Genomic DNA, 15540 nt, shown 5'->3' with positions numbered 1-15540 from the left:
AGGCCATAATTTGTTTTATTCCTTATAATATAGAGTTAATACATTCCTACTTCATAGACATCATTAACAATCTATATTATACAGAATCTTAACATCTAGCTGCCTAAAGACCTATTATAGTTTATCCCATTATTAAAACCCTCGCCTTTCACAATCAAAATGAGTGTCTCTAAAATAGAAATATAAAGGAGGGTGCAACACATATGAATAATGATACTTTATAAAAAAAATCTGCTTTGTAATAAAGCTAAATATACAAGTTATAAAATTATACACAAAATCTTTAATTTACGCAATTACTTTTGAAGGCTGCTGGTCAGGATCAATGATTTTGGTTATGTAGTGCTATTTTCTGTTTAAATCTGCAGTGTCGGAGCTGCCATAACAAAAGACATAGTGTAGAAACTGAGCCATTTCTGTGCTGACCTGAATTTTCCCCAGGGGAAAAAAAAGGCATTATGATGATTCAAGCAGTTCCCATCTTCATTCCAGGATGGCATAGAAGATTCCTTTCCCATTGTCTTTAGCTAACTTAGTATGTACATTGTCATTATCTTGAGTTCGAGTAGCTCTCAGTTACAAATTCTTAATGCAACATTTATAATCATTGTTGAACTGGGATTGGATATTAGAGGGGGAGGAATGGGGTGGAGAAGAAAAGGAAACAAATGGTTTATACAACAGAAGCTCTTGAAGTGTTTTATTAAATTAAGTTTCAGTGTGCCCCTAATACTTTCTGAATTCCAAAGTGGAAAGTAGAACAGTCCTCTTTAAAGGCATTATAATGACTGTATTTTAAGTTCCATAATGTACTTTCCATTCCAATATCTTTAAATTCCTGTAGCTCACTATAATATATAGTCTGTAAGCTTGATTGCTTAATGCTTCCTGTGATGGAAGGAGATGGAACCAACAACTAAAAATATTCTAAATAATATAGCCTGCCTTAAGTTTGAGATGCTTAGAAGCAAATCTCTGTGAACCTTTCCTAATAAAATATGTAGCTGAATCCCAAGCTTACTTTGTGCTGGGTTTCATTATGAAAGCAACACTTTGTGTGTGAGAGTCCAATCCAGCAACATGCAAACCATGTGTTGTGATGAGGGAATTTGCATCCTAAACTGCCATTGATGTCAAATCAATCTGAATTGGATAACTCCACAAACTTGTACTGTCACTAAGATGTTACGTTGCTTCAAATACGGGTATCAACATACTGGGTTTTCTCAATGGTTTCATCCTGACAGGGTAGTCCAACCTATTTATATTATTCTTCTATGTACTCTACAATGATGGTAATAATTCATAAGTTAGGGACTATGAACCCTCTGCCCTGGTTTGTGTGTGTGTGTGAAGCATTTTAAATTAATAATGTAAAAGTCTATTGATTTTATTTACGTGTTGCATTTAGTATATAGGAACATTTGTTGGTGCATTTATGGAATGGTAAAATAACACACAGGAGTAGATTGTAGTTTACAATCATAGCCTGCAGCAGCGAGAGCTTTGAATAGGGCTACTTTATAATGTTAGAGCCTAGGAACTTTGTACTCAGGGCTTGTTTACACACACAAGTAGCACCAGTTTAACTAAAGGTGCAGTGTTGCACCTGATTAGTTAAACCAGTTCAACTTTGGCCACATCTACACTACCATGTACTGCAGCATAACTTAGTTCACTCAGTGGTGTGAATAAGCCACCCCCCTGAGCAACGTAAGTTACTCTGACGTAAGTGCCAGAGTGGACAGCGCTATGTCAGCAGGAGAGCTTCTCCCACTGACATAACTACAGCCTCTTGCAGAGGTGAATTTATTATGCCAATGGGAGCTCTCTCTCTCTCTCTCGTCAGCACAGAGCATCTTCACCAGATGCAGCTGCGCTGATGTAGTGCTTCTAGCGTTGCGTAGGCCTTTGTGTGTAGTCACTTTCTACAATGCTTTAAACCTGGCTTACAACCTACACATTACACAGCAGCAGTGTAGCCAATTGTTGCAATTTTACAAGACAGTGATATTAAGTATTTTTCTTAAAGCCCCCAAAATCCCTGCCAAAAGGTGACATTGGCCCTTTAAGAGGAAAGAGGCCAGTGCACCTGTGACTAGTCAGCTGATCCCAACTGGTCTTAAAAGATGGCACCAAGGCCCTAGAGGAGAGAGATTGGCAGGTGAACACTGTAGGAGGTCAGTGGGGGAGTTCTCTATTATGGTTTCATGGGGGAAGACTGAAGGCAGGAGAGCAGCAGCAGGGCTTGTCAGCTGGGGGAGTGAAGAGGACTGAAGGCAGGAGAACTGCAGAAGGAGTGGCCTGCTGATTACCAAATCAGAAAGCTTGAATCGAGGCCAGAGAGAGCTGAAGGCAGGGGAGACAGTGGAGGGATTTACCCACCAGCATCTCCCTGCTACAGAGCTGGAAAAGGTTAATGGAACATGAGGAGTGATGGCTGCTCTCCAGTGAGGTTGAATTCCCAGTGGAGAGTCAAGTGAGAGTGGGTACACTGCAAAATAAATCTCCAGCTACAGAATGGTGTGTAAGTAGCTGATAGATTATGCTAACTTGAGTTTTAACCTATGTTCCCTGACAGGCCAGACAACTTGCGTTAGAAGTGTCACCAAACTTGAGTTAAGAGGTTTTGTGTGTGGAATGGGACTCAGGCTATAGCTTGAAATAACTCTGCAATGAAGATGAGCCCACACATAGGGTCAGTTGTAAACTTTTGTGGGTTTGAAACAAATATATGCCATATACTCTACTGTTAATTATTATAATTAGCATCCATTTTAATGATTATCAATTATTCTTCATTATCTTTGATTCACCTTCTACCATGGTAGCAGATAGCAAAATGCAAGTGGAAGCAGAAGTTTGTTCTCTGGATTACAGTAGATAGCATGTGTTCTTCTAGCCACTCTGTTCTTCAACCTGAATACAACCAAAGAAATGCAGTACCAAGTATTGAAAGCACTTTGCTTTCAGGTACCAATGCAGGTAGGTGTGTGTGGTTTCTACTGGACACCTTGCTTTCTCAGTTCCTGTAGTAGGAATTGGACTGTTTACTATCTTCTGCCACATCAGTTAGGATTCTCAGCCACTGAATGTCAATTTGCAGAAACTTTTACACACATAATAGAAATACAATGAACACAAATTAATTTATCTTTTTCACATTTTAAATCTGCCTGTCATTCTTTTTGCATTTCAGATTTATAGCTGTTTTTGGAGGTACCCCCACTTCTTCTCAAACAGATTCTGAAACAATTTGCTTAGCTGAGCTGGAAAATGCAGTTAAAACATCATCATCTGTCTGCTTAATATGGTACAGGAAGAACCTTTTGTGTAACAATCAGGCTTGTGTAGATGGACACACTTAAGCTAATTCGGTGATTTCTTAAAATTCATAAGCTAAAAATCTATTTCTAATTTCCTTTCTTTTTGCTAAATCACACAAGCTTTGAAAGCCATTTGGGTCTTGCAGTAACCTAAAATATTATTCAGCAGCATCTTGCAGCACCTACAGGAAGGAAGGATAAATGATAGCTTTAGGGTATGTCTACACTACGAGAGTAGTTCGATTTTACTTAAATCGAATTCTCGGAATCGATATTGCAAAGTCGAACGTGTGTGTCCACACTAAGGACAGTAATTCGACTTTGTGAGTCCACACTAACGGGGAAAGCGTCGACATTGGAAGCGGTGCACTGTGGGCAGCTATCCCACAGTTCCCGCAGTCCCCTCTGTCCATTGGAATTCTGGGTGTAGCCGGCAATGCCTTCTGGGTAACAAAATGTGTCGAGGGTGCTTTTGGGTAACTGTCGTCATCCGTCGGCGGGAAATCAGTTCGCGCCCTTTTCTAGTCAGTGACAGCGCAGATGCCACAGCACTGTGAGCATGGAGCCCGCTGCGACCATCGCTGCAGTTGTGGCCGTTCTCAACGCCTCGCAGCTTATCATCCACCTTTCCCTGAGGCAGATGCAGATAAGTCAGGCGAGGAGGCTACGGCACCGCGGTGAGGGCCTGAAGTCTGAGAGTAGCACAGACCTCTCAGAAAGCACGGGACCCAGCGCCGAGGACATCACGGTGGCAATGGGTCATGTTGATGCCGTGGAACGGCGATTCTGGGCCCGGGAAACAAGCACTGAGTGGTGGGACCGCATAGTGCTGCAGGTCTGGGATGAATCCCAGTGGCTGCAAAACTTTTGCATGCGGAAGGGAACTTTCCTTGAACTTTGTGAGTTGCTGTCCCCTGCCCTGAAGCGCACTGACACCCGGATGCGAGCAGCCCTGACTGTCCACAAGCGAGTGGCCATAGCCCTCTGGAAGCTTGCAACGCCAGACAGCTACCGGTCAGTCGCAAATCACTTTGGCGTGGGCAAATCTACCGTGGGGGTTGTTGTGATGCAAGTAGCCAAGGCAATCGTTGATGTACTGCTGTCAAAGGTAGTGACCCTGGGAAACGTGGAGGCGATCATAGATGGCTTCGCAGCGATGGGATTCCCAAACTGCGGTGGGGCCATAGATGGAACTCACATTCCTATCCTGGCACCGGACCACCAGGCCAGCCGGTACATTAACAGAAAGGGCTACTTTTCCATGGTGCTGCAAGCACTGGTGGACCACAGGGGACGTTTTACGAACATCTACGTCGGATGGCCGGGCAAGGTTCATGACGCTCGTGTTTTCAGGAACTCTGGTCTGTTTAGACGGCTGCAGCAAGGTATTTACTTCCCGGACCACAAAATAACTGTTGGGGATGTGGAGAAGCCTATAGTCATCCTCGGGGACCCAGCCTACCCGCTAATGCCCTGGCTCATGAAGCCCTATACTGGCGCCCTGGACAGTGAAAAAGAACTCTTCAACTACCGGCTGAGCAAGTGCAGAATGGTGGTGGAGTGTGCTTTTGGCCGTCTCAAGGGGAGATGGAGAAGCTTACTGACTCACTGTGATCTCAGCGAAACCAATATCCCCATTGTTATAGCAGCTTGCTGTGTGCTCCACAATCTCTGTGAGAGCAAGGGGGAGACCTTTATGGCAGGGTGGGAGGTTGAGGCAAATAGCCTGGCTTCTGATTACGCCCAGCCAGACAGCCGTGTGATTAGAAGAGACCAGCGGGACGCGCTGTGCATCCGGGAGGCTTTGAAAGCTAGGTTCCTGACTGAGCAGGGTAACCTGTGACTTTTAAGTTAGTGTACAGAGAAGCTGAACCTGCCCCCATTTATTTACCCAGTTAATGTTGACTATCCTCTCCAGTTACACCCCCCCCTTCCAACACACGTTTAGAAATAAAATCACTTCTACTTTGTTAATGAACACCGTTTTCTTTATTACTGTTTTCGCGGGAATGTTTTAAACCTGGGACGCAGACTGTGGTGGGGAGCGGGTGTAGTGTACTGATGCAAATGACGCTTCTAAACTCCAGGATTGACAGGCTCCACTGTGGTGGACTGGTTGTTTCAATGGAGCCTGTCTCCCCTCCTGATCAGGACTGTGTGTATGGGGGGGCTATGTGACTTTGTGTCAGGGGGAGGATGGTTACAGATCCCCTGCTGCGTGGCTCTGTGATCCAGGATAAGGACCGCCGCATAAGATCTGTAACTGCCCTCCCCCGCCACAAAGTCACAGAGCAACCCACCCCCCACCACAGAACATGAAAACCACCTCCCAGACTGACCAGGGTAAGTAGTGACTGCACTGTGTATGTGCCCTGCTGCTGGACCTGCCCCCGCCTATGTACCCTGCCAAAGGTGACTGTCCTGTCCAATTACCAACCCCCTTCCCCCCCTCCTCCAAAAGAACATGATGGAAACAGTAATTAACAGAAACGTATTTTTTATTAGCAACTACACATGGAACTGGGAGGTGAAACTTGGACGGGGGCTTGTGTGAGGCGGGAAGGAAAGAACTTGTCAGATTTTGGGGAATGAGAGCCTTCTACTACTAGAGCTCTCTGCAGGGGTGGAGTGAGAGTTTGCACGGACTCTGCCGCCCCTCCTTCTTTGCACTTTGGGTGAGGGGGGTATGGGACTTGGTGGTGGGGGAGGGTGGTTAGAGATAGACTGCAGCGGGGCTCTGTCCTCCTGCCTCCGTTCCTGCTGAACATCCACAAGGTGCCGGAGCGTGTCCGTTTTCTCCCTCATTAGTCCAAGCAGCGTTTGAGTCGCCTGCTGGTCTTCCTGCCGCCACCTCTCCTCCTGTTCCATGTGTGCTTGGTGCATTTGGGACAAGTTCTCCCGCCACTGGGTCTGCTGTGCTGCCTGGGCTCGGGAGCAGCCCATAAGCTCCGAGAACATGTCCTCCCGTGTCCTCTTCTTCCTACGCCTAATCTGCCCTAGCCTCTGGGAGTGTGATGCCAGGCTAGGTTGTGAGACAGTCGCAGATGTGGCTGTGGGAATGGGAAAAAGGGAGTGAATTCCTCAGAAAGATAAATGTAGTTGTGAACTAAGAACATAGTCTTTCTCTGTGAACAAGACCATGCACAGCACCTATCACATGCGCACTCAGGACAAGGTCAAATTCTCGGCCTTCGCATTCAGTGCCTGGGGTCTTGCACAGCACATTTGAGAAGCGGGGCAGGACACCGGAATTTGTGTAGCAGGCAGACATGGTAAGCCGTAGACTTGTGGCAGCTTAAAACTTTAATATTTGCACTGGCCTCCTTTCACATTGAAAGCAATGTCAGTCCCTGCTGCCAGCAATCCGGCAAGCAGGAACTCTGCCCCTGTCCCACCCCCTCGCGGCTGTCCCCGGAAACGATCCCTGTAGGCTGCCCCTCTCCCGCCTCCACCGCGTGGCTGCAAACCAGCGGTTACAGTTCTGTAAAGGAACGGGCAAGCAGTCCCAACACTAACATTCCCCTACCTAATTCAAAGCAGGTCACCATGACCTGATGAGGATCTCAGACAGCGATAAAGAAAGAATGCTTCGGGAAAGCCTCCAAAGACCAGGGCTGTATGCCGCCCTGCTGTGCAGGGCAATGATCCCTGAGTACTTGATTGTCTCGTGGCACGGAAACGTGTCATACTACGGAGGACCCAATAAGGCTGCTCTCTCCAGGAACCTGATGCAACGGCTTTCCAATTACCTCCAGGAGAGCTTCCTCGAGATGTCCCAGGAGGATTTCTGCCCTATCCCCGGACATATAGACCACATTTTACTGTAGCTGCACTGGCAGGGACTAAACAGTAGAGCGGCTTGGGCAGAACAATCATGCTAAACCGGACATTGTTAGATTTATTTTCAATAGTTGCACTGCCCAGGACTGAAACGTTAAGCGCCTAGGGCAAACTAATCATGAGAAACCCATTGTTGTTATTCTTAATATTCCTGTTCTGTTAAAAATAAATGTTTAGATGTTTAAAACACTTACTGGCTGATCCTTCCCCAGATTCTGTGTCTGGGTTAACGGCTGGGGACGGTTGGTAGGGGATCTCTGTAAGGGTGATGAAGAGATCCTGGCTGTTGGGGAAATCAGCGTTGTAAGCGCTGTTGACTGCCTCGTCCTCCTCATCTCCTTCCTCATCTTCCCCGTCCGCTAACATGTCCGAGGAACCGGCCGTGGACAATATCCCATCCTCAGAGTCCACGGTCAGTGGTGGGGTAGTGGTGGCGGCCACACCTAGGAATGCAGTGCCTCGTAGAAACGGGATGTCTGGGGATGGGATCCAGAGCGTCCGTTTGCCTCTTTGGTCTTCTGGTAGCCTTGTCTCAGCTCCTTGATTTTCACGCGGCACTGCGTTGCATCCCGGCTGTATCCTCTCTCTGACATGTCTTTAGAGATCTTCTCGTAGATCTTTGCATTCCGTTTCTTGGAGCGCAGCTCGGAAAGCACGGACTCATCGCCCCACACAGCAATCAGATCCAAGACTTCCCGATCAGTCCATGCTGGGGCCCTCTTTCTATTCTGAGATTGCACGGCCATCACTGCTGGAGAGCTCTGCATTGTTGCCAGTGCTGCTGAGCTTGCCACGATGTCCAGGCAGGAAATGAGATTCAAACTGCCCAGACAGGAAAAGGAATTCAAATTTTCCCGGGGCTTTTCCTGTGTGACTGGTCAGAGCATCCGAGCTCGGACTGCTGTCCAGAGCATCAACAGAGTGGTGCACTCTGGGATAGCTCCCGGAGCTATTAGCGTCGATTTCCATCCACACCTAGCCTAATTCGACATGGCCATGTCGAATTTAGCGCTACTCCCCTCGTCGGGGAGGAGTACAGAAGTCGAATTTAAGAGACCTCTATGTCGAACTAAATAGCTTCGCGGTGTGGACGGGTGCAGGGTTAATTCGATGTAACGGCGCTAACTTCGACATAAACGCCTAGTGTAGACCAGGCCTTAGACTTGTAGCAGACTGTCAGCTCCTCACTTTTAAGCAGAGTGTATGGATTGGCCAGGAGAGAAGTTGAAATGAATTCTCTGTTTCTCATCTACAACACTACATAGTCAAGGAGATCATAAATTTTCACCTTGGAGGAGTAATGGAAGTGGATATCAGATCAGTGGCAATTAAATAAAGTTCAAGCCATTGTGATTGTCTAGGGACAGAAGCAGGAAGAAAGGCTGAGGCAGTAGGGGGTGGGGTAAGTGGAAGTGTGTTTATTAATAGAGCTGGTCAGGAGTTTTTCAATTAATTGTTTTTTTCATAGAAAAATGCAGATTCTTTGAAACCAAAACTGTTCCTGAAACAGGGCTGGGTTTGATGAATTTCTTAACTAAAAAAAGTCAAGAAAAAAAGGATCAGAAATGTAGAAATAAAACATTTTGATGGTTTCAAAATGCAAATGCTGTTTTTTTTCCAGTTTGACATCAGTTTCTGTTTGAAAATGTAAGCTAATTAATTAGACAGAAAAAAGTCACAAAAAAGAAAAAAAAAACATTTAAACTTATCTAAATGAAATATTTTGATTGACCCAAACTTTAAAAAAAATGTTTTTTGGCTTGTGAGTATTTTCAAGATTTCAACTTTTTGTCCCAAATTTGAGATAGGGGGAAAAATTTGAATTCTCCAATATCTGTAGGACAGGAAATATGTTTCCCATCAGCTTTATTTAGCAGAAGGTAAGAACCAAGCAGCATGCACTCCCCCGAATTGCTGTTGGATGCTAACAGGAATGCAAGAGAGTGTGAAGCCGTGTCCCTGCCACAGTAGGATTGCTGCAGGTGCAACATCAAATGCCACCACATCCTATTATCATTATTGGCGGTCGTGGGACTGATTTTTGTCCTTTTCTATGAGCACTGTGGCAGTACAAAAGAGCTGTAAATGAGGCAAAGCACTCCTCTGCCTAAGGAATATCTATTTTGTAAAGGGATTTCCCCCACCAATGTAGGTCTGATGAAGCAGACCCAGAAGTAGCTTCCTGTATTGGAACATGCCAGAGGGCAGTTCTCAACTATTCTGCCATTCTGGGCTGTGGACTAAGGATTTATATGAACAATTGTCCCTTTCAAAACTTTAAGTATTGGAAACTAAGCATGAATAGTAGGTCTACATTTCACCTACAGCAGGGGTTGAGGGAATCTCAATATTCTAAATATCTGAAGCTAACGTCAGTCAGTTAAGCTTGGAACTCTCAAGGAAACACTCTGCTGACCCACCACAAAATCCTTAGAATGGCCTAGTGCATAGTGGTGTGATTACTATAAAAAGGAGTTAGTTATATTGGAAAGGCAGATAGGTGAAAAATAGTTTTTCAGATCCACCTCAAAGTACCAGTGCTGGCTAGCTACACTATGGATCTTGGGATCTGATTGCCTTTTGATGTACTCCAGTTTATCTCATCTCTCAAATAATGCATCCTTCAATCAAGTGGGATTTATTTCTCTTACAAAGATTCAATGAACTGCAGTGCCTTTTGTTAAATACTCATGTGCTCTGCATTGTATTTCTTATTTTATCTGTACTCCATTCTTTTATCTCACATTTTATTCATCAGCCACTATTCGTTGTTGTTATAGTTATTTATATTTTGTATTGCAGTAATGCTTAGGAGCCCAAGTCATGGACCAGGACCCCATTGTATTAGGTGCTATACAATCAAGTAAAGAATGCAATGAGTTCTTAATGGCATATTCCAGCTTATCTGGTCTTTTCTGACTTTTTGCCTCGCTAAGAGTATCTAAAAGCAAACACACAAACAATATTCCCCTCCTGATTACAATGCCCACTTCACTCACATTTTCCAGTTTGAATTTATTTAGCAATCAATTTGATCTGAATTTAATTTGAACTACATTTTTCCAGGGCACACATTTATTGATTTCAGTTTGGTGTAAGAAGGTAATATGTGTCTCAATTCAGAGAGAGAATGCAAAACTTCCATTATTAATATTCATGGAATAGAATAATGCAGCGAAATAGTAAACTAATCGCCAATTTCCACCTTCTTTAGCCAGTTACGAAAATGTTTCTAATACACTTTGCACCTGGGAAAATTACTGAAGGATTTTGCTTCTTTAGGTACTGAAATGTATATTGACAGCTTATTTAATTATTAGGCAGGGCAACAGCCAAAGACCATCATGGAGAGAAGAAATCAAAATTCCAGGCTGCGGTATCTCTGTGGCTGTCTCAGGTGAAATGTTATCAAATAAAATATACACTATTGTTAAACAGGTAGCGAACTCCCTCAGTCTGTTAATTTAATTGGGAGGAGAAGGGAAACCTGACCTGTACTTTTCAACAACCTCCAGTCTCTGTGCATGTTCTTAATATTTTGTTAGACTTTGCTAATTGATACACTGTAACAGGCTGGAAGGTTTGCCTTAAATATCCTCCTGGCAGCTGGTGGAGAATGTTAAATGGGTACAGGCAGTAGCTTTTTAGGATAGAATCATTCAGAGTCTGGGTTGAACAATCCTGAGGTAGGAAGTCTAAGGGAAGCCAAATCTGGGGCAAAGATTGGAGCGGAACATTGTTACGTTATCTTTGTCGATAGAGCAAAGCTGTAAAGTTGTTGATACAGCAAAACTCCAGGATGCCACATAGTGTGTGGACTTTGAGTTAAAGCAGCTTAGGAAAGGTACTTGCTCACATACAGTATTTAGGTATAGCAGGAGCGCAACAATAAGGATAATGGCCTGGGTGTAATCTCTCACTTTGTAGAATAGTTCTCTCTCTCTCTCTCTCTCTCAAGGGGGGCAACCCTCCTGTGTTTTAATCCTCAATTGGAATTTGTACATGAAGCAATTGTACATGTACAACTAGCAATCAGGACAACCCACATTTATAAGTCTCTGTATTTGGCCAAGTTGGGTTTTGGCATTCAATACTTATTAGGAAAATGATAAAAGAATACACTAATACTATATAGCAATCAAATGTGTTTGATTCCATTATTTATTGCTACTATAAGTAACTCCTACTTCACATTTTCTGAATTATTCAGTATACATCAAAATCCAAACTTCATCTCCATGAGATACTACAGCAGCAGCAACTGAGCCTGGTAATTATTTTTTAAACTCATGGGTTATTTTTTACATAGAGAACAGTTTTTAGAAGATGCAAATACATATCACGTATATGTAATAACAAATTATATACTGAAATATTTTGGCCCAAGCAATTGGCCAATATTTAGGTTAGAAGGAGAAAATGATGACGTGAGTCAAGTATTTCTTTGGGTAGTATTGTTTATTTACAAAAAAAATGTACACAAAGTCCTGTTTCTCCAAACATAGTATGTATTAAACAACAGAAGGCAGTTTCCTTGCTCAAAATCTCCAAACCTGCCTTTTGATCCAACTCTCTGCTCAAAAGAAGCTCTCTCTTGGTTTCCTCCCAGGGCCACAATATCAATGCTCCTCTGGCTTTCTTCTGCCTTTTCTGGCTGCTTTTTGCTTCTGACACACACAGGCATTCATGGCTGCAATCAAATGGATGTCCCAGCTCCTATATTTGCAATTAAATCTTTGGGGAGCCCCTTTTATTCTCTCTCTTTGCTCTTGCTCAGGCCTTCCATGTGAGTAGTGTTTTGGGTGATGGCTTCTATTGTTTTAACTATTTTACTCCAAAAAGGAGCTTAATTGTGTCTTCTGTTTCCCCAAAATAAAGGGTGGCTAGAGATGGGCAAAAACCAGAGTTACTGTTCTGCCAGAAATTTTGAGGTTTGGGGGGGATAAAATTATCCCAGTTTGAGATGAAAAGTAAAAACATTGACATTTTTCATGAGGTGGAAACTCCCCGAAGTTCCATTTTGGCAGCAACTGAAATGGAACCTTTTGGCTTGCCATCTGCCTGTGTGGAAGGGTCTTGTCAGTTTCACTATCTACCTGGAGCCTTAAGTGAAATTGACAAGAGTCATCCAGGAGGGCAGCCAGAGTGCTGTCACTTTCTTTGTTCTGACAGAAAGTCTATTTTGTAGAGGGGGGAAAAAGATTCCCACGGAAAATTTAAATTTTGCAAAAGGGAATTTTCTGTCAGAAATTCATTCCAACTGTAAATTCCTGACCAGCTGTAATGGCTATATCTATATCAGCTTTAGTGAGGTCTGTGATTGCTCATAGATCTGATATGCTTATTGGCAGCCACTAACACTCTCCAACATAACAATACATTTCTAAGAACCATAAAGGAAACACACACTTCAATAAGTAGTTTCTGAAAAAAACTGCCATTCCCTTGAATAGATTTTTGTAACTGAATAGATTTTGATTATTCAGTATAGCAGAAAACGTATTTAATAACAACTCAGAAAATTGTTTCTAGTATTTATTGAAATATTTTAAATAAGCCTCACCTTGGCACGCATGATTTTAAAACCTGCCATAGTATAAGAAATTGTGTTATATGTTACTCCATATTATACTGTTAAATTTTTATTACACAACTGGGATGACTAAATTGTATGCTGATACAAACAAACACACACACATACAAGCGCTATTAAATAGATGAATTGAAAAAACCCTTAATTTCTCTAACTACAGACTTTTTTGCCAAAAAAGATAATCCATTCTCAAACCATCCATTTGCCACTTTGTGATAAGTATTTTCAAATTCAAGATTATGTACTTAGATTAGATTGTAATACATAATAGATCATTTATAATTTAGATTAATATTATTTATGTAGTTATAGATGTGTAACTGTCATTTTCTTTCTCTATGCAATTCTCTGCATTTGGGTTTCTTGTCCGTGTCTGATATGTATTCTTCAACAATTGTACAGTATTTGAATCCCTTTACTCTGACAGCCACAGTGTATAGGTTGCATAACCTCAGTATATTTATGTCTCAACAACTGTATTGAAAACCTGTAAATCTCTTTATGCTGATTAGCCACTCTAATGTCTTGACACTGATTGTCTCATCTATTCTGAGTTCCAACTTGGCGGTAAGCAACGAAGATTCCCCCTCAGTTTTCCATTACCTTCACTTACTGAAAAATTCTGACATTTACATAGGAAAAAAGGCAAAAAAAAAAAAAAAAAAAAATCCCTCACCCCCAAAAAGATAGCTATATAAGGGTGAAATTAACCTCTGTGTAAGCGTCTTTCTAAGGCCCATGCACTGTTTAAATCCAACTTAAATCCTATGTACTGTACTTGACAGTACAGAAGTATACATAACAGTTATTCAGTTAGGATGAAATTTCTTCCTATGTAGAGTTCCAGCACAAAGGGTTATACATAGTTTAAGTCCATCAAATGGAGCTCTAAAAATATATACTTATTCTTTTCTTAAATAAGTCTCTGACCCCACTAAAGTCAAAGGGAGTATTTTCATTGACGTTAATGAGGCCAGAATTTCACCCTCAGATTTGAAAAATGTAGGACTTTTCAAATCTCACTGAAAACTTCTCTGCATAATGCAAACTATAGCATTTAAACTAAAGATTTAAAGTCTTGTGCTGATGGTATTCTGTGTCAAAAAAACTAAACAATAAACATAATCTCAGATCTCTGTGTTTCATGGACAAAAATATTGTTTTCAATCATCTTGTCTATTGATATTTTTGTCTAACAGACCAGAGTTTTTGCATGGGAATTCAGGATGCAGATAGATTGAGACATAGGCTAATTTTAGTATGTTCATGTGTTTCCTGAAGCATAAAATATTTGCAGGTTTTCAATTTATACCTTTTCTTTGAAACCAGACCACTAGTTGACATTTATGAAGAACAGAAAGAAAAACTGGCACAAGTAAATAAAAACAGTGTGGTGTCTTTTGGCACAGCTCTCTCTATATATTATTACATTTACCCATAAAATGCAGAAATAAAAAGATCTCACTATAATCACATTACTTTTTATTAGTCAAAATGCTTACATTAATATGTTCATAAAACAAAATGACTGTAATTGAGTAAAATATTTTTCGGCTGCAGTTATGCTTCTTAAAAACTTTTAGCACACATTTGTAAGAAAATGTATTTAATCCACACTTATTTTACATATAAAAATTGAAAAAGAATTGCTTAAAAAAAACAGTAAAAGTTGTTAGGTGAAATTGCACTTACTATCACATCACTTACAAATCCCTAGCACTTAAAAAAAAGAAAACAAACAGCTAAGCTAATTACATATACATACTTACATATAGCGTATAAGGAGGTGAAATGAGATAAAGATTTTAATGGCACAAGTTTTGGATGAGTTATATAGCTGTGTGCATTGGTTACCGTAAATCTAACTGTGCAACTCTCATGGAGAATCATACATTCTTTATATATGTGTGTGTGTGTGTGTGTGTGTGTATAGTGTGTGTGTAAAATGTCTTTTCTACATCTAGGATGTAACAATTTTAAAACCAACTGTCTAAGAACCTATCAGGGCTAAAAGTGAGTGCCAAGTTCCATTGAGAAGCTGGGACCCTCTCCTGCCCTATCGTATAAATCTTGTGTATAGCAGAAAGACCCACATAGTATGAAATATATGTGAATTTAGGTCTTTAATGGAGAGTTTACCTCCCTAATACACTCCACTGCTTCTGTTCACTCATAATTTCTTCTTGTTCCATGGGCTATTATCAGTCCAGAACCAATACAATTGAATCAAATCTCACCCTTGTTTAGGATGACCAGACAGCAAATGTGAAAAATCGGGACGGGGGTGGGGGGTAATAGGAGCCTATATAAGAAAAAGACCCCAAAATCAGGATTGTCCCTATAAAATTGGGACATCTGGTCACCCTATCCTTGTTGGCCCTTTCCAAAAAAGTCTGCTAGAACAGCATTCTGAAAACTAGGAAGACATTAACTGAAAACAAAGCTCAAAGCTGTGATGATTTAATAGATCATATCCCTTAAGCTTATTTGAAAACTTATCTGATAGGAAATTAAAACTAAGTGAACAAAGCCACAAAGACATGTTAGGAAATTTTGCTATTCCCAAGTGTGCCTTGAAAGCAACATTGAATATACACTTGTGTTTGACTTTGAGGAGCAAGCCAACAGAATAGCTATAGATTACCTCTATATAGTAATAGAATACAAGTGGCTTGATAAATGCTAGAATGCAAATCATGCAAAAGCAGAGAGAAATCTAAAGTAAATAAAGAAGTGTTATTTACCACTTCACATATCACAAGAACTAGGGATCACCTGATG

The 15540-nt window shown here is 41.7% G+C and overlaps 1 protein-coding gene across 1 annotated transcript in view; it reads left to right on the top strand.

The window, feature by feature from the left end:
- Positions 1-2888: 2888 nt before the first annotated feature.
- Positions 2889-15540, top strand: part of CBLN2 (cerebellin 2 precursor) — a 52881-nt gene continuing 40229 nt past the window's right edge. Inside the window, exon 1 of the mRNA XM_054017585.1 lies at positions 2889-2985. Within this exon, the coding sequence (XP_053873560.1) occupies positions 2889-2985 (97 nt within the window). The remainder of the gene's footprint in view (positions 2986-15540) is intronic.

Source organism: Malaclemys terrapin, chromosome 2 (assembly GCF_027887155.1).
Source record: "Malaclemys terrapin pileata isolate rMalTer1 chromosome 2, rMalTer1.hap1, whole genome shotgun sequence".
Lineage (NCBI taxonomy): Eukaryota > Metazoa > Chordata > Testudines > Emydidae > Malaclemys > Malaclemys terrapin.
The sequence above is the reverse complement of the archived record's forward strand: the minus strand, read 5'-3'. Positions and strand labels throughout refer to the sequence as shown.